This window comes from Palaemon carinicauda, chromosome 10 (assembly GCF_036898095.1).
Source record: "Palaemon carinicauda isolate YSFRI2023 chromosome 10, ASM3689809v2, whole genome shotgun sequence".
NCBI classification, from domain to species: Eukaryota; Metazoa; Arthropoda; class Malacostraca; order Decapoda; family Palaemonidae; genus Palaemon; species Palaemon carinicauda.
The window spans coordinates 38897527-38915849 of NC_090734.1; the positions used below are offsets into that span (position 1 = coordinate 38897527).

General features: G+C 27.2%; 1 protein-coding gene across 1 annotated transcript in view; it reads left to right on the top strand.

Annotated features, from left to right (window-relative positions):
• The first annotated feature begins 227 nt into the window (after nucleotides 1-227).
• Nucleotides 228-18323, top strand: part of LOC137647946 (golgin subfamily A member 6-like protein 7) — a 35627-nt gene continuing 17531 nt past the window's right edge. The window contains exons 1-2 of the mRNA XM_068380894.1: nucleotides 228-336; nucleotides 3863-4098. Of these exons, the coding sequence (XP_068236995.1) occupies nucleotides 228-336; nucleotides 3863-4098 (345 nt within the window). The remainder of the gene's footprint in view (nucleotides 337-3862; nucleotides 4099-18323) is intronic.

Consider the following 18323-nt stretch of genomic DNA (forward strand, 5'->3'; position numbering starts at 1 on the left):
TTTGAAAAATTATTTATATGTTGAACAAAATATAATTGAAATAATAAATAATGATGGAAAATAACATAATTTATATATATAAGAATAATAAATATAATAATAATAATGATATTGAAAAAAAAATTACAATCGCACACCGACTTTACAAAAAAAAAATAAAAGTAATAAATAAACAAACAAATTGTTTTGGAGTTAATATTATCATTATTTAAACAAACATACATAAAATGGAATTATATGAGCCTGGCACAGATATATCAGCCATTGTATGGAAAACTCTCCAACACGCTCAAATTCAATCTCAATTTGATCAAAGCCACACCATTATAAAAGCCAGTAAAAATGATTCTACAATTATTAAGAATGATACTGAAAATTTCTTAAATGATGATAAAAACGCAAATCATCAATATATATATCCCCATTTAGATATGGATATATATCTTGAAAATAAAAAACGGGAAAGAAACCAGAACAATAAAAATATCACTAGAAAGTCCTCTAGATATGATAAAAAAAATGGTTTATTGTACGAATTCATTTCTAAAATGTATTACAAAGCACTAAACGAAGGAAACATTGATAACAAAAATACTCTGATTAATAAATATATACATACATATCTAATCGATGATAATATTCTTATTGAAACAATTCTTGGTTCCAAATATAAATATGATGATATTTTTATAGCATATATTAATATGTTTTCAATTATAGCCCAATTCATTGATTGTAGAAAAAGTAAATTCTATGTTAGTTATATGCTAAGTGATGGTATTGAAAGATATGGATTAGTTATCAACCATCCAGTTTTTCCTGGTATACCAATGTGGTTATTTGATGTATGTAGATTAATTAGCAATAATAAACAATTATATTTGGTATATTCAACAGACATAAGAAATGTTGATAAATGGTTAGGACACATCACTAGTATTATTAATCTTAGTAATTTGTTATATATAAAAATCGAAAAAAATAATCCACACATTAATGCAACACTCATTCTTATTCATCTTGTGGGCATTTTGACGGGTAATCGATATAATCCAATCAACCGCCAAGGAATGATATTTCCTTGTAATGTATTACAGAAATATACATTTGAAAATGTAAAGAACTATTCAATTAAAATATCACCCGAAAATCAATTGCGTGATAATCTATGTAGTTTTATTAGTTCAACAATTATGTGTATCCCTCATCGAACTGGAACTAATTCATTTAATTTATTGATGAAATGATGTCGATTGAAAAATAATGAGGTTTTTATTGGGTCTTTCGCTTTTTCGGTTGACTGCAAACTTCTTCTTCTTCTTCTTCTTCTTCATCATCGTCATCATCATTATCATTATCAATACAAAATCTTGATGATATTTTATTTTCATTGTCGCTCGATGATATTTCCTTTTCATCGTCGCTTGATTCAATTTCATTCTTAATAACCCAATTACAAATATTAATTTTTTTGACAATATTATTATCAATTAAATATTTTTGATATTCTGGTTTATTTTTAACTTCATTTATGAGATATTCATCAACCGAAGGTAATAGATTTTCACTAGTAATATTTGTATAAAATATTGGTGCACAATTTACATTTCTTAGATTTAGATATAAATTAAATCCAGCATGGCTGATACCAATTTTTTCTAGCTGAAAGTCCATCAGTGCTGTACACGATTTATTACCTATACTAAACAAAAAATTTTCGTTTTCATTAAAAGCCTCGAGATTATATATTCCTAAAATAGACGCCTCTAAATCTTCCTTCATATTTTGAGTAGCTTTAACAAAAAAAATATCAAATATATAATCGTTTTCTGGGTTTTTATCTTGACTAAATTATTCATAAGATAGATCATTTTGTTTGTTGTTAGAATAAAAGTCGTATTCATCAGCTCTATTATCATCATCATCATCATCATCACTATTGGTTTTATCCTTGGTTATTCTATCTTTGTTATTTTCTTTATTATTTCGGTTTATAAAAGGAATAAATGTTTTTCCAATGGGTTGTTTTTTAAAGAAACATATATTTGTATCTTTTGATTGAAATAAATTTTTTAAATTATTATTGTGTAATGAAAATAGGTTGGAAACGTTTGCATCAGATTCCATTATTTTTTTTCTATATTTTTACACGGAAGTGTACAATAATCCCTACAACCAAGCGGGACGTACGCCGAGGCGTAATTCATTCTTATTGCATTTTCGTCATAATCAGTAACACTCAAAATATCACTTAGGCATCTATTTAGTAAATTTTCAATCAATATCTGAAGGTCTCCTTTAAATTTGATATTACTTATTCTATTCAAGTTTGTATTTGATGGTGCATTTTCGCTTATATTAGTTTTTGTTCCATCAAAATGAGATATCAATCTACAATTAACCTCTATTGATCGAAATATCATTTTAGTAATATTATCGTGTAATTCAAAAAATTTTAAATTGCGGGTGGTGGAATTGGTCATAATTACCAATTTTTCTTTGGAATTTTCATATAGTTCATTCAAAGTTCTTTCAAAAATATTTTTTTGAATTTCTCTTAGTCTTCTTATTGAAAAATATCCATTTTTTCGGTGAATGATTTTGGAATATATTCTAAATCCAAAACATCAGAATCATCAGATTTGATTACCATATCACGCAATAATTTTTTGATTATGACACTTTTATTATTTTTTCTTTGGTTAAACATTGTTTTTGAAAATGCGATATAAATTCCAAAACAAGTATGATAAGTATTAACGAGTAGTCTGCTTTTATGTGATTACACACATATATATATATATAAGTATATTTTTTTTAGGTACCCGACGTGCCATGGAATTATTTTGAAGACCCAAAAATTGATAAATACCCAACACCAAAATGCCAACCAATTATGATGAAAAAAAGAAAATCTTCTATCAGAAGCTCGAAGAAAAGTATTCGTGGAGAGGGAAAGAAACCAGAAATTCTAACACAAAACAAATACTATCTAGATCGATGGTAAACAATGAAGTATTGGATAAATATATAAGGATAATTAAAGAAAGTGAGTTGAATCATCGTACAAAACCAGCCATGTCTTATTATCTGTTGCGGAACTATAAAACTGGAGTTATCGCGGGTAAGGAAAGATTGATTAAAAAAAAGTCAAGTAACCCTCGTTACCCTACTTCTTCTTCATATCTTATTCCAGTAGAAGAAATATGGGATAATATTTTCAAATCTCATATAAATTGTGGACACGGGGGCGAAAAAAGAACACTACATAATCTTAAAACAAATGGCATAATTAATATTTCTTTGTATCAAGTTCATTTATTTATTTCTCTTTGTAATAATTGTTTGAAGAAAAGATCAAATATTTCATCTAAAAACAATAACCAAATTCATCCAATCATATCAAATGGTTTTGGTGAGAGGGGCCAGGTTGATTTAATTGACATGTCGACAATAAATGTTTGTGAATTTAGATATATTCTAAATTATCAAGATCATTTGACAAAGTTCTGCATTCTGCGACCATTGGTTAATCAAGATGTAACATCTGTTGTTAATATTTTAATAGATATCTTCACTACAATTGGTTGTCCAAAAATTTTGCAATCAGATATTGGACGCGAATTTAACTTTACTGATAAATTAAATATAATATGGCCCAACATTAGCATTGTTAAAGGAAGGCCCAGACACCCCGAATCTCAAGGATCGGTTGAAAGATCCAACCAAGATATTGAACAAATGATGCGATGTTGGATTGCAGATAATCAAAATATAAATTGGGTAAAGGGTCTACCGTTTGTACAAATGCAAAAAAATAATGCTTTAAACCGTACAATTGGATATTCTCCGTATTTTGCAGTATTTGGACAAAACCCCCCTATTTCATTAAGAATTAACGAAGAAGAAGAAGAAGAACATGAACAAGAACAAGAAGAACAAGAACAAGAAGAAGAACAAGAACAAGAACAAGAAGAACAATTTATTAACGAAGAAGAAATGGACACACTCCAAGAATCAAATCAGATTTCCGATAATTCAGAGCGGCTAGGAATTTTGAGAAAACAAATATCCACCAACATGAAACACGCCGCTACGGTAAGCGAGAATAATATTGAGAGTAATAATTTAGAAATATACCACCCAGGGACTATTGTTAAAATTTATATACCCAAAGTTGATAAAGTTCATAAAATGAATTTTAATAATATGTTAGGAAAAATTTTTGAATATTTACCAGATATAAATAAGTATAGAATTGCATCATTGAATAAGAATATTATAATTAAAAATTTATTTTCTCCCTCGACAATTAAAAAATGTGAAAATATGGAAAGAATAATAGAAAATACAAATGTTATTATGAAGATTAATAATACTCCCCCCCTCCCCCTCCTCCTCTTCCTCCTCTTCTATTTTCTAAAAAGGCATCAATGCCTTTAAGGACCGTTGTACAACACGAAGAAGGGACAATGTTTAATGGTTATAAATGTCAAAGTATATGTGTAACACTAAAATGTCCTTGCCGCAAAGCACAACGAGTATGTTTAAAGGGGCTTTGTCATATAAATAACACAAAAACACAAAAAAATAAAATTCTATGTAAAAATGATTATTTTAATGACAGTGACCAGAATGACAACAATCACAAAAAGTATTATACAAGAAGAAAGAAGAGCTCTATTGTTTAATTGTTTAATTTTTATTGTTTAATTGTGGTATTTGGGGTATGTATATTTGTTTCAAAAATGTTTATGTTATTATCATTATCATTAATTAAAGTCATTATTGTTATTTATAATAATTTATGTATTATTATTATTAATAAAAAATTGATGTGAAAAATTTATTTCTTATTTTTCCCTAAGAGAAAATATTCTTATATGTTAAACTGAAAAAATTACCTATAAACTAGAAAAATTGTGTGGGAGTATTTTTTGTCGATCTCTTAAATAGATAATACTCGGTTCCACCATCTTTAGGACTATGATTATTTTTTGGTGATGATAAAGCAATATGATTAGGATAAAAATATCTTTGTCGATTAATACTATCATCTTTCATAGATTTTTTTGCAATATATAACCGATTGCTTTTAACTGAATCACTTTTGGGTTTCTTCTTATCCAAAGGATATACAATATCATCGTCATTTTCATCATCAAATTTTCTTTTTACTATTACTCTTGGTTGTTTGGTCATTTGTGTGGGTTGTGTGGGTTTTTGCTTCTGTGGTGGTGGTAGTAGTTGTTGATGATGAATTTGTTTATACAAAGACGAATTTATTTCATCTCCTTCTTTTTGAGAAATAGAAGTGGCGGTTGATGTATTCTCCTCTAAATGTAATTGATTTTTATTTGGTTGTTGAAATGAATATTTATTTTGTAAATTATTTTCATTGTTGTTTCTGTTAATGTTCTTGCTTTTATTGCCATGAAGTGTTTGCATAATTTGATATTTTATATTGTTTTTTTGGTCTTTATATATTAGGGGTGGTTGCTCAAAGGATTCAAAATTGTCATTACTACTAATACTACTACTACTACCGGGGGTGTTGGGGTTTGGAGTGCTGCTTTCATTGGAAGCACCATTAGGTTTTGGGGGGAAATTTGTTAAGTTGTTTTCACTTTTAAAAAGTTCTTGCATTTTATTCATGTCTTTACCCTTGATGATTTTGGGTGTTGGTTGTGGTGGAGTTGAATTAATTTTCATGCCCATCCCCTCTAATAGTTGAAGTTTTGGTTGCTGATTTATTTCTCCGTGGCTTTCTGTCGTATCCGTTACAATATTCATGTCTTGGTTATTGATAATATTAATATCATCATTATTATAAATTGGTAGTAACGTCTCATCCAACGTTTGACCGTCAATATCTGAATTGCCCATCATCTGGTTTTCAAAAATCTGAAAATTTTCATTATATGATTCTTCATCAAAATTGAAGGTATCTATTAGGTCTTGTAAATCGATGTATTCCAATTCGTGTTCTTGTAAACCATTGTTTATCATTCCATCTGCCATATTTTTTTAATATAAAAAAATGAATCTAGGTGAATTTAAGGATGGCTTAAATAAGTTTTTTTAAAGATGCCAGGTATTTAGACTCATTCAATAATGTAGCCAAAATAAAAATTGCTATTCCATGGAATGAGAGAATATATTGGTATTATTATGAAATATTATCATTTGAGTTTTTATTCAATAATATTAATGAAATTGAACTGTTCCACCAAAATAATGAATTTAATAAACTTAGGTTTGTTTTGAATTTAAATTACAAAAATAAAGTGTTATATTACGGTGGGTTTTTTTTATTATACACCACCGCCACAGAATTATTGTATTGGAGAAATAATATTAACTTACGATAAAAAATACTTTTCTTCCATTAACGATGAAGATATTATTTCTAAATATCATCGGTTAAATAAAAAAAACATTCGATCTCGTATAGAAATGAGTGAAACAAAACAAGAAAACATAAAGATGATGTTATGGTATCAATCGTTTTATTTAAAAGAATTTATTGATCCTGATAATAATAGCGATGGTAATTTGAAGAGTAATGACCCCTTTCCGCATATTAATTTTAATATCTTGACGTTAAAGATACACCCCCTATTTATTGATAGAGTATACTATTATAGTGACTATAAAACAAATGATTTATATGAAAGATATAAGTGTGTTTTTCGAACTAAACGCGATGATATATATACATATTTTGGTGTTGTAGCAACATTTCCTATGGGTGGTGCTATCCACGGTATAATTTATGTTCTAACGGATGTAAACAAATTTAAAACGTTATTGAACAAATGTAATATTTCTAAAAAGGATTATTCTGGACAAAAATGCATAAAAACACAAGATTAAATCAATTTGGCTTTTAATATATAATTATATTTATAGTTTTTTTATATATATATTATAATATTTTAAAACTAATTTCATTTACTTATATCTTTATTTAATAATGCGATGTATTTTTGAAACGTTAATTTTATAATTATATGAAACCAATAAATATAACTCCCTTGAAGAAATTATAAAGGATTTGGGTTGTAATGAATTGAAAATTATAAACAAATGTAAAAGTATCATGTCCAAGGATCAAATATGTTTTTACGACCTATTTATACAAGCACTGGATAACATTGCATTAAAAATTTCAAATAATAATAATAATAATAATAATAATAATAATAATGAAGAGGTATGTAATAATCTATTTAATGAATTATCAATATATTCATGCCACGGACTCCCGGGGACGGGAAAATCATTTTTGCAAAATAATATTAACGCTTTTTGTCAATTTTATGGGAATGGTCTCCGATACAAGATAAATTTAACAGTTGTAGCACCAAATAATTACATAGCGCTACAACAAAGGGGAATTACAATTAATCAAGCTATTAAATCCTTTTGTTTTGATATATTGGGCATCGGTAACTTCAAAATTGATGAAAATGTGGCTGAGAAATTTGAAAAATGCGGAAAAGAAATAAGAAGCAACCTTAAAAATTCTTCGCTTGATAAGTTGATATCAAATATAATTGAAGTCGTTGGTCTCAAACGCCTAATGCAATATTATAAGCACAATTTTAAGAACGACCATATATATGTTGTCTTAATAGATGAAGGCTCTTTAATAACAAGTCTATCATTCGCTTTATTACTTTGTGCGTTTCCCATAAATCAAACTATATATATATTATTTTATGGTAAAAATCAATTACCCCCCGTATCACCAGAATTAAAATTAAAGAGTTGTTATGATGTTGATTGGGGAAAACACGATCAAATAAATGTACATTGCTTAAAAACCCAACAAAGATTTGCGAGCCACAATGAAAGTATATTTAAAGAATTTATCACATGCTTTAGTGATATTTTAGAAAACGAAAACTGTATAGACAAAATGACACTACTAAATAAGATACATTATTTTAGGGAAATATAAAAATTGGTGGAACAATAAGTGACCACAAATTATGCCCCGACACAAGAAAAGTATTAATCGTAGCCACAAACAAAAAAAGACGCGAAGAAAATGTTTACCGATTAGAAAAGGAAGGAGAAGGTATGATATATAAAATTCCAGCAATAATAGACGAAGGAATTCCCAAGAATTATGATGTATACACAAATATAGGTATTGATTCAGTGTTAGAAATAAAAAAGGGAACTATATGTATTAGCCGGGCAAATATTTTATCTAGTGGACTTGTAAAAGGAATGTCTTTAAAATTGTGTAAAATTTTAACCAATGAAACTAATGACGTAGATGCCATTATAGTAAAAAAACTAGATGAGGTTGGTAATAATAATAATAATAATAATAATAATGATAACAACGATGAAGATAATCATCAAAGCATTGTCAAATTAAATAGGCATTCATTTGAAACGCAATATTTGAAAAATAAACACATAACTGGCGCAGGTTATTTAATCATCAAACAATTTCCTATAACACTCGGTTATGCTTTAACCACGCATAGTGTACAAGGAAAAACTTTAAAATACAAAGTGGGAATTGATTTAGAAACGGATTCTCATTGGGATTTATTGCAGAATTTATATTTTGTAGCTTTAACTAGAGTACGATATGCCTCTCAGATTTATATGGATAAGCACCCAGCATATTGGATGTTAGACAAAGCTTCAAGTTTAACAACAGATAGATCTTTCGAACGGTATTATTACAATTGCATCCAAGGAAACAAAAAAAAAAACTTTGTGATGAAAGTAATAAAACTATCAAAAAGGAAAAATATACAAGCAACAACCACGAAAAATATCAACACACAGAAGAAAAAACGAAACGCCCACCCTATGACAAAAATACAAAAAGTAATATAACGAGTGAAAATGATGGTAATGACGATGATGAGAAGGGTATTATACCAATCGAGCATCAAATAATGAGCTCATGGAATCATTATAAAAATCGGAGCAGTGAATTTAAAAAACTCAATGAATTACAAAATGATGATATTTTTAACAAAATATTTTCAATGACCATTAATAATTTTTACCCTTCACCTTAAAATATTATTGATTATTCATATCATCTGTAAGAAAACATTTTAATTCTCAAATTATTCTGTTATAATGGTTATTTATAAAATAGGTATATTTCATGAAGAATAATTCGGCAACTAATTTTTTTTAAATAATGGTAAAATATAAATAAAAACAAACGTAACACAGATTTTAGAACTTGGCATTAGTTAACCCTAGTAGTAGTAGCAGCAGCAGTAGTAGTAGTAGTATTCTGTCATTGCACCCAGAATACAAAAAAAAATGAGCCAAAATATCAAGCAAGCGGACTTTCCTGTTACCCCAAAAAAAACGAAGCCACAGAAAAATGTAAAGATTTTGAAAAGGTTCTCAATTCTTTGGCCACCATTTATATTGCGGCCGATCTTAGTTTTGAAAGGTTTTTAAATCGTGACAGAAAACCACTCAATAAACATTTATTTGATTTAGTAAAAAATAATGATATACTAAGTTTTGTTGATTTGGGTTTCCAATCCTGCAATGTCACAGCTGTAAATTTTGATAGTAAATCTATTTTATTTGTTGATGTTTATCGGTCAATATTCGTAGATGAAATAAGATATCGCGTGTATTATACTTTTAACTGTGTAAAGTGTAAACACTTTAAAAATTTTATATCAATGTACTCTAATCAACCTGAAATGGACAAAGAACTAATAATTGATTTTATGAAAAGAGCAACTTGTGTGAAATGTAATAGTATTACCGGGAAAATGATAGAATTGAACATGTCAAACTTTTTATTTATGTGTAGTATAACAACCTTTCTTTTTATCATTCTTCGTTCTATTTTTTGACATTTTTATGTTTCCTATATTTATTGTATATCAATTATTTTTGTTTTATATAAATATTTGTATCGTATTTTTGGGGGTTTAAATAAATTATCGTGATAACCACAAATCTTTGAATTTAGCTATTCATTGCCGTATATACTTTATATATATATATTTCAATATAATATATATAAAATGTTATATAAGTAAGAAGGCTGATAACTATTAATACAAAATCATCTTGGTAGTTTTCCACTCTAAATTAAAAAAATATGAATTCAAAAGAAAATGAACGAGCAAAATATGATTGAGCGTTATATGATTGAACCATTTAAAAAAGGAGGATTTTGGACTAATGAAAGCGAAAAATATTACAAAAACTTCAAACACATCTACAATTCTAATCCTCCCGAGCTACTAATAAAAATATGTAATTTTATTTGCGAATGTTTTCTGAATGTTAATCAAAAGGAAAAACTGGTTTTTCTAATCAATAATAATATTAACTTTCTTGGGGAAAAGGATAAAGATTATATTTTTGATAAATTTGACGGTTTTTTTAAAAACCCCAAACAAAATATTTCGGCCGATGCGAAACTGTTATTTTTAGTTAATGCTTGTAATTTCATGGAAATAATTTTAAAAGCTCAAAACATAAACAAATTTTTTGATTTCACCACCAACACAGATTCAAAAATTAAAAATGATAATGAAAATGGAACAGAACTTTGTTATACCACAATATTATTACATTTTTTGTTTGAATTGTTGAAATTATATTTCATGAACAATGAAAAGGCTGAACAGGAAAATTTTCTGTTATTAGAGCAATTAATTGAAAAAATTACAACTACATATGAAGCATTTAAAAACAAAAAAAATTGACATATATAATTATATCACAAATCAAAACCACTGCATGTAATAAAAGTGTCTTCTTATCTTTATAAAAGAAATTGAAATTTTTTTGAATATAAAAAAGGTGTGTATGTCTTATTTAGTATTATTGGGTGGATAACTACGTTTTATTTTTGTCTATATATTTTTTTTGCTAGTTATTTAATATCAGAATAATATAAATAGATGAGCTGGCGCTTCATTTCATACTGACTGATTGGTTTATACATGCACAGTATAACAGTTTTGGGTGGCAATTGTGGCAGTTTTTTTTTCTAATGAAAATTAATATAATTTATTATAAATTTTTTGAAAATGATAGTTTGAAAATTTTGGTAATTAAAAAATTGAAACATTAATATATGATTATAACAAATGTCTGAAAGAAAGGGAATATTAGACCATGCCTCTATACTATTTGTATTATTATTATCAAATAACATTGCACTGAATACGTGTCACGATGACAGTGAACAGCAAGATTACAATTATTTAAAATATATCGAAGAAAATTATAATCATTTTCAGTATCTAGGAAATGTAACTTTTATCGATGATAACGGTTACTTCCTAATAATACCATACAATAATAATAATATTAATAACTTGGATGCCGGATTAACCGATAACGTAAAAAATAAACTAGAAAAATGTCAAGGTAAATTAAACAACTCCTTTATAACATATTCCAAATTTGAAAGGCAAATTAATCATTTGAATAATTTAATAATAACTATTAATGGCACAGACGTTGTTAATCGCGGGTTTGATGGTGGCGATGATAAAACTTTGATTTTCAATCATTATGAAAAATATGATTATATAAAACAATCAAGCAAAGAAAGGGGGTGGGTGGAATTTCCAAATTATCCTGGACATATATTATTTTCTAAATCATTTTCAGATTTTGGGTCTTTGGTGCTTGATAACATAGAAAAAATTAATGTTCTTCTGGGCCTACCTTGTTCAAATTTAACAACATATAAAGATGCAAATGTATTATATTTTTCTATTCAACAAACAATCACTCATGTATACCAACTCATCAATGAAGTAAACATTATGATGAACGGACATGTATCTTCATTTTTTTTACCATTTGTGGAAATGAAAATTTTTTTACTTCATATGCGTGGAAAAACGAGCTTAAAGAAACATTATGGCCCCGTAGCATTTCCAAATCCAGACCAATTTTTATTATATTATACATTTTCAAAGACATTTGTTCGAAGGGTTAATAATACCGTGCTTCTCTTTTTTGTTCAAATCCCCATTAAAATTAAAGGGGAGGATCATCAATTCAAACTATATAAAAACAAAGAAGGAAATTTTTCTAAAAGCCAATATCTGATCATTACAGAAGAAAAAAATAAATCATCTTTTTTTAATATTGACCCATTTGAATTATCAACGTGCAATACAAAATTGATACCAATAATATTATGCAATGAAAATGTTTGGAACCGCAACAATTATAATTATTATAGAAAACAAAACCAATGATATTACAGACTATCCTTTCTGGACAAAAAATATTTTCTATATCTGTTTGTTGTGTTTGATGGTGCAAACAGTATTAATGTTTACTACGATTATTTTATTTTTGGTTAATTATCCAAAATCTAGATTTTTTGTCAGTAAAGAAAAATTGAAAAAACAAAAAAAAATAACAAATCATCTATTATAAATCAATTGGAGACCCAACAATTACCAACTCCATCCTCCCCCACCCACAATGATTGTTTTATCACCCCCCGCGTTGCTGTTTCTGGTTCCCCTAAATATTTTTCATCATTTCAATATAATGATAATCCCCATTCCCCAGATAAAGCTTCTTCTGTGTTTTATGTTGATATGAATCAAACAGACAATAATCGTAAGACCCTTTCCTTTAAATCGCGTTCCTCTTCTTCGTGTATGCCAACCGCCCCCCCCCCCTATCCCCTTGCCTTTCCCCCCACGTTTCTTCATTTTTTCCATCGCCACCGCCGCTGTCACCACCACCACCACCACAACAACAACAACAACAACAACAACAACAACAACAACAACAACACCAAAAACCACCCAGAATAATTAGAGGGAAGAAAGACGAAGAAGAAAGAGAAATAAAAATGACAAGGTTCCCCGTTGTTTCAAAAAATGAAGTAGACGAAAATGGTTATATGGTTATAGAAGATATAACTCTTCCATCTACATCATCATCCTTCGTTCCTTCACCAACGCCCCAACAACAATTTATACTTCGTCCATTTGAAAATTCTGCGAATATAGATAACACACTAAATAATGCTTTTATGCCATATTATAACTTATAATGAAATAAATCCATCCAAGCATGTATTTTTTTAATATAATGACATTTAATAGAAAGTAAAATAAAATGTTATTAAATTATCGTTATCATCATCATCTATTGTAGAATTAAAAAAAAAAGATAATTCTATTATATCAACTAAAAACAATTGAATATGAGGATAAGAATCATTATTTTCAAGTTTTCTCTTAAAACACCAAACAAATAAAAACAACAACACAAAAGAATATTAAAAAAAAAGAAAAATGATTAAATCTAATTTTTTTATTCCGAAAATTCTAGTATTGCCTCTAACTTTAAAAAGATAATCCAAATAGAACACAAGAGCAATAATTACGAGAAATACTACAGTATATAATATGTAAGTGATGAATTATTATTCAATTATTTTTCTCTCCAATATTGAAAAGTTGTATTAGTAATATTCGTTGTATTCTCATACTATAATTAATCAATTATTATCTTAATAACGCTCGATCATTATGAGATATATATTCAATTGTGTCTTCGTTTTCTGTGTTTTCGTAAGTAGGATTTTTGAAATTATGGAAATATTGCTCTTTATTCATCAGAGTATCACGATAAAAATCATTTTCTACATTTTTTCTATCTCTTATTAAATAATAAATTGTACCAATAAAAATGGGTGATACCAATATTAATTGGATGACCTTAATAATTATATTATATTTTGGTCCCATAAATCCTATTCCCTCTGGAAATATAAATATTTCAGCTAAATAGTTTATAATGAAGATAATGGAAAGGATAAGACAAACAATTATAAATGATTGGTGAATATTCATCGTTTGTATTTTTTAATTCTAATAAAAAAATTTTAATCAAATAAATCTCGGTATCTACAAGAAACAATCACTGGGTAATAGTTATATTGTAGTTTTATATTTGCATTAGTAATATCATATACTGTTATTACATTTTTATTTATCTTATAATCAAAAGACAATTGTGTAACCTCATTTTTTGGGAAATTAACTTTTATAATATTATGTTCAATTAACACATTATGTAAAACATAGAGATGATTATATTTTTGTAACATTTCAAAAACTCGATTCAATTTCATTATGAATTTTGGGCGTTCCGTATATTGAGAATAAAAAAATTTATTTAAATTGCTATAAAAATTTAAACATTTTCTATAATATATACCTAATAATTCATCATAAACAAATTCAAAGTAACAATCATCGTTATAACTTTCCCACCCAAGGGATTCAATTTCTTCCGATTTTGGATATTCAGTAGGTAATACATCAAACACTTCTTCTAAATGCTCGTTATGCGATAAAAAGTTATTCGATTCATTTAAAAATCTTTCAATTGGTTGTTTAATATTATTGTATGGTACAGAATGGATAGGAACGGGGATACGTAAAGTATAAACCTTATTTTCCTCAATATCATTATTATTATCAAAAATTTTCATAACACCCCCCCCCCCCCCCCGATTGCGTGATACGGCCCTGTAACTTTGAACATTTATTCCTACTATATTATAATCAGATAATTGTTTATCTAAAAGCTTAAAGACAATTTCCCTTTCATTTCATTGGTTCTATTAAACATTGCATAAATGTCTTTTAAATAATCAAAAATAAGAGATTTGCTGACATTTGGATCCCTTGATTGTTCATCCAAATAAATAGATTTTCTTACATACACATTTGGATTGTTTAATGATTGTGTAAATGAAAAATTATGTGTATCATAATTTAACGGGTGATTTTGCCAGTCATAATAGATTTTATTGTCTTTATGGCTGTTACTTTCATCGTCGCTGTCTGAATAATTTAACGGGTGATATAGCGATTCATAATAGATTTTGTCTTTATTAAAGCTGTTACTCTCATCGTCGTTGTCTAAAAGGGTTGAAACGCTCATGATTATTTATTTCTATATTGCAAGTTAGCTAGTAGCGTACTTTGTTGAATTTTTGTATTGTTGGTGTATATATAACCACAAAATTGTGTTAAAAAATATATTTTATCCTCTTTGAAACGAAGAAATATAATTATCAAATTAAGATTTACGGGGAAATATTTTACGCTTTAGATTATTTTAATAAATGTTTTTTGGGGCCTGAGATGAATCATTGATTTTTTTTATAAAAATAAACTCAAAATAAGACTTTTGAGTATAATTTAGTATTTTTTTTGGTCTTGTTTTGAACCAAAGATTATTTTCCTCATCATCATTTATTATTGCGTTATTTTCATTTATCAAACATATACTTTCTTCGTCATTATCGCCAAAATACAAAGATTTCATACTTTTAAATCAAAATAAACTATTACTAAGTAAATAAATATATATAGTTATTTATAGATATGAAAAAATATGAATCATAAATTATAAATTTAAAAAATGGAATTTGTTTATGCATTTATACGAATGTGTATGATATTATCAATATATTGGATTTTTGTAACAATAATTCATTTTTTTTGCTGCTTCTTATGACAACTATATAGATAAAATTGTATTTTATATTTTACACAGTATACAGTTAGTTATGAATCTGAGTATATTCTTTTTTAGTGCATATATAGTCATTGATTACCAAAGGACGCCACGTAAATCCCTTATACATATTAAAAAAACTAAATAAAATGAATGAATGAATTCAAAATTAATTATATATATATATATATATATATATATATATATATATATATATATATATATATATATATATATATATATATATATATATATATATATATATATATATATATATATATATATATATATATATATATAGAGTAAACCCCAAAATTTTATTTTATTGTTACCTTTATCATGTATACCCAGACTTTAATTTCGCAATATGGTAATAACAATAATCAAAACCGACAACAAAATATTCAAATTAATGAACGCAAAGCAAGAGTTAATGATTCTAATTCTTTTTATGAATCCATGACTTCATCAGATTTAATGTATAACGGAATTATCATTCAAAACAAAAACACACAAAAATGCAATGAAACATATTCCGTTAAATTTTTTTGGAATATATCAAAATATGTGCGGAAGTGTTTATTGTTTAGGTATAAATAACCTAAGAAATAAAATACATGAATTTATACGGGATCATCATTTTGTTCCTCGTGGTTTATACGGGTCTATTTCGATTCAAAGAAAATATCTTGATTTACAACATTTTTGTTTAGATTTTGATTTAAAGGGCTGTGAATTTAAATTTGAAAGTAATACACTATTAAATTTGGAAGAATATATTTCATATTGTAAAAATAGAACTAGAACACCGGAATATTTTTTCATATATAATATTCGACATAAATGTAAAAAATATAACGAAAATAATCTAATCTATGAAGTTCTATATTTAATAACCGAGGGCTTAGGTATAATTGACTTTTCTATAAATATACTAGGAAAGGGTAAAAGTTTTAGTAATGGATTTCATATTGAAATTCCTTCATTGATAATGAGATATCATGATTTAATTTGTCTTTATGATATGTTACACGCAGCTATAGAAAACCATAGTTTTTTTTATCCAACAGCCAATTATAGTGTCTTCGGATCAGCAAAATATGGAGATTCTAATTTAAATGTAAATGAAATAGATTGCTCATATTTGCCTTATAGTTGCTACAAGGACGGGGCCTTTATATCTAAGAGTCCTTTAATTGCTGGTTTGGATAGTGCTTTTGATTTGTTTAATATTTTTAAGCCCATATCAGAGCATACAAAAATTTATTCCTTGAATTTATTTCTTCATAATGATAACTTGAATTCTTCATTAGAGCACGAAGAAGAAATCATACAAAGTTTTATAGAAAATGAAAATATATTTAGTGCACGTGAAATTGATAATGGCATTCCGGATTGGAAGAGAGAAGAAAGTGCTAATGTCTATAATAAAAATAATGCATGGAAAAAGACATTTAACCTTATTAGGTGGCCCAACAATAAAAAAAAATTTAAATTCTTCTTGGTTTTTACCAAATTGTTCAAGCTCAAGTATGCATTTGTATACCCACGTTGGATATCTCGTCGATAGAACAAATTCTAATTTCCGATTTAAAATATATAAGAGCATATTTCCTAATTTTAATGTAGTGAAATTTCAAGATATACCACATTTAAATATATCAAACTATCCAATAGTTTTGAATTGTATATGTAATGACAAAGACATTACATATTATAATAATCATCAAAAAGAAACCCATTGGAATATATTCATGTTAGAAATACCAAATTATAGTATATTAAAAGATTCTTACAATACATGTTTTTTAAATGCCATTATTGGTGATGATTTTCAAATATATGAATACAAAACCGACGAAGATTTTCTAATTACAATAAAAACAAACCCGTATAATAATAATGTTATAAACGCCACACTTTTCGAAAACGACTTACTCTTTCCTTATAATTTAGAACACGTTTTGCAATTATATGATCGCGAAAAACTGAGACACACAATACATTTCCTCGTGTCAATATACTTTTTATTATTAAAACAATCTGATGATTTAAAATCACATTCATTATTATTATTAGAATGGATTAAAATGATTATAACTTATAATACTCAAAATAGTAGAATTATCATTGAAGAATTTTTACAAATTTATTACCATTTAAATTACAAATATATCAGATCTCCAAACTTATTAAATTTAGATGACTCCATGAAATCTTGGGTCATCTTATGTATCAAACATCTATTGATAATTGAAAACATTATGGAAATCGAGGAGGCAATAAGTGTAATTAAAAATTATAATATATCTCAAACACAAACTTATGATGAAAACGAATTTGATAGTGATGACAACCACAAAGGTAGTGTTAATGATGAAATAGATTCTCAAATAATCAAACATTTTAATATACCACAAACTTTTACAATCCAAGGAGCATCAAGAAATATCATTATACCCAACATTATTATTGCTGCGATATTATTAGTCAAGAATGAATCTATATTATATGAATTATTAGCAATTTATCGGCCAATAATATTACTTGGCAATAGCAGTAGCTTTAACCCTGGATAGGTACGGTGGGTCGTTTGCGACCCCGAGCGTCAAAAAAAAACAGGTTTTTCTCACGTGACTCACCCCTGTGACTGAATTTGTGGGTGATCGACCTGCAGGAGGTGTCTCCCCTACACGCTCTAGTAGTGTCCAGATGTGCATTGCTGTAGCTGTACTCCTTCCCCGATTTCTGAGACGCGTCGGGGTCGTTCGCGTCCGAGT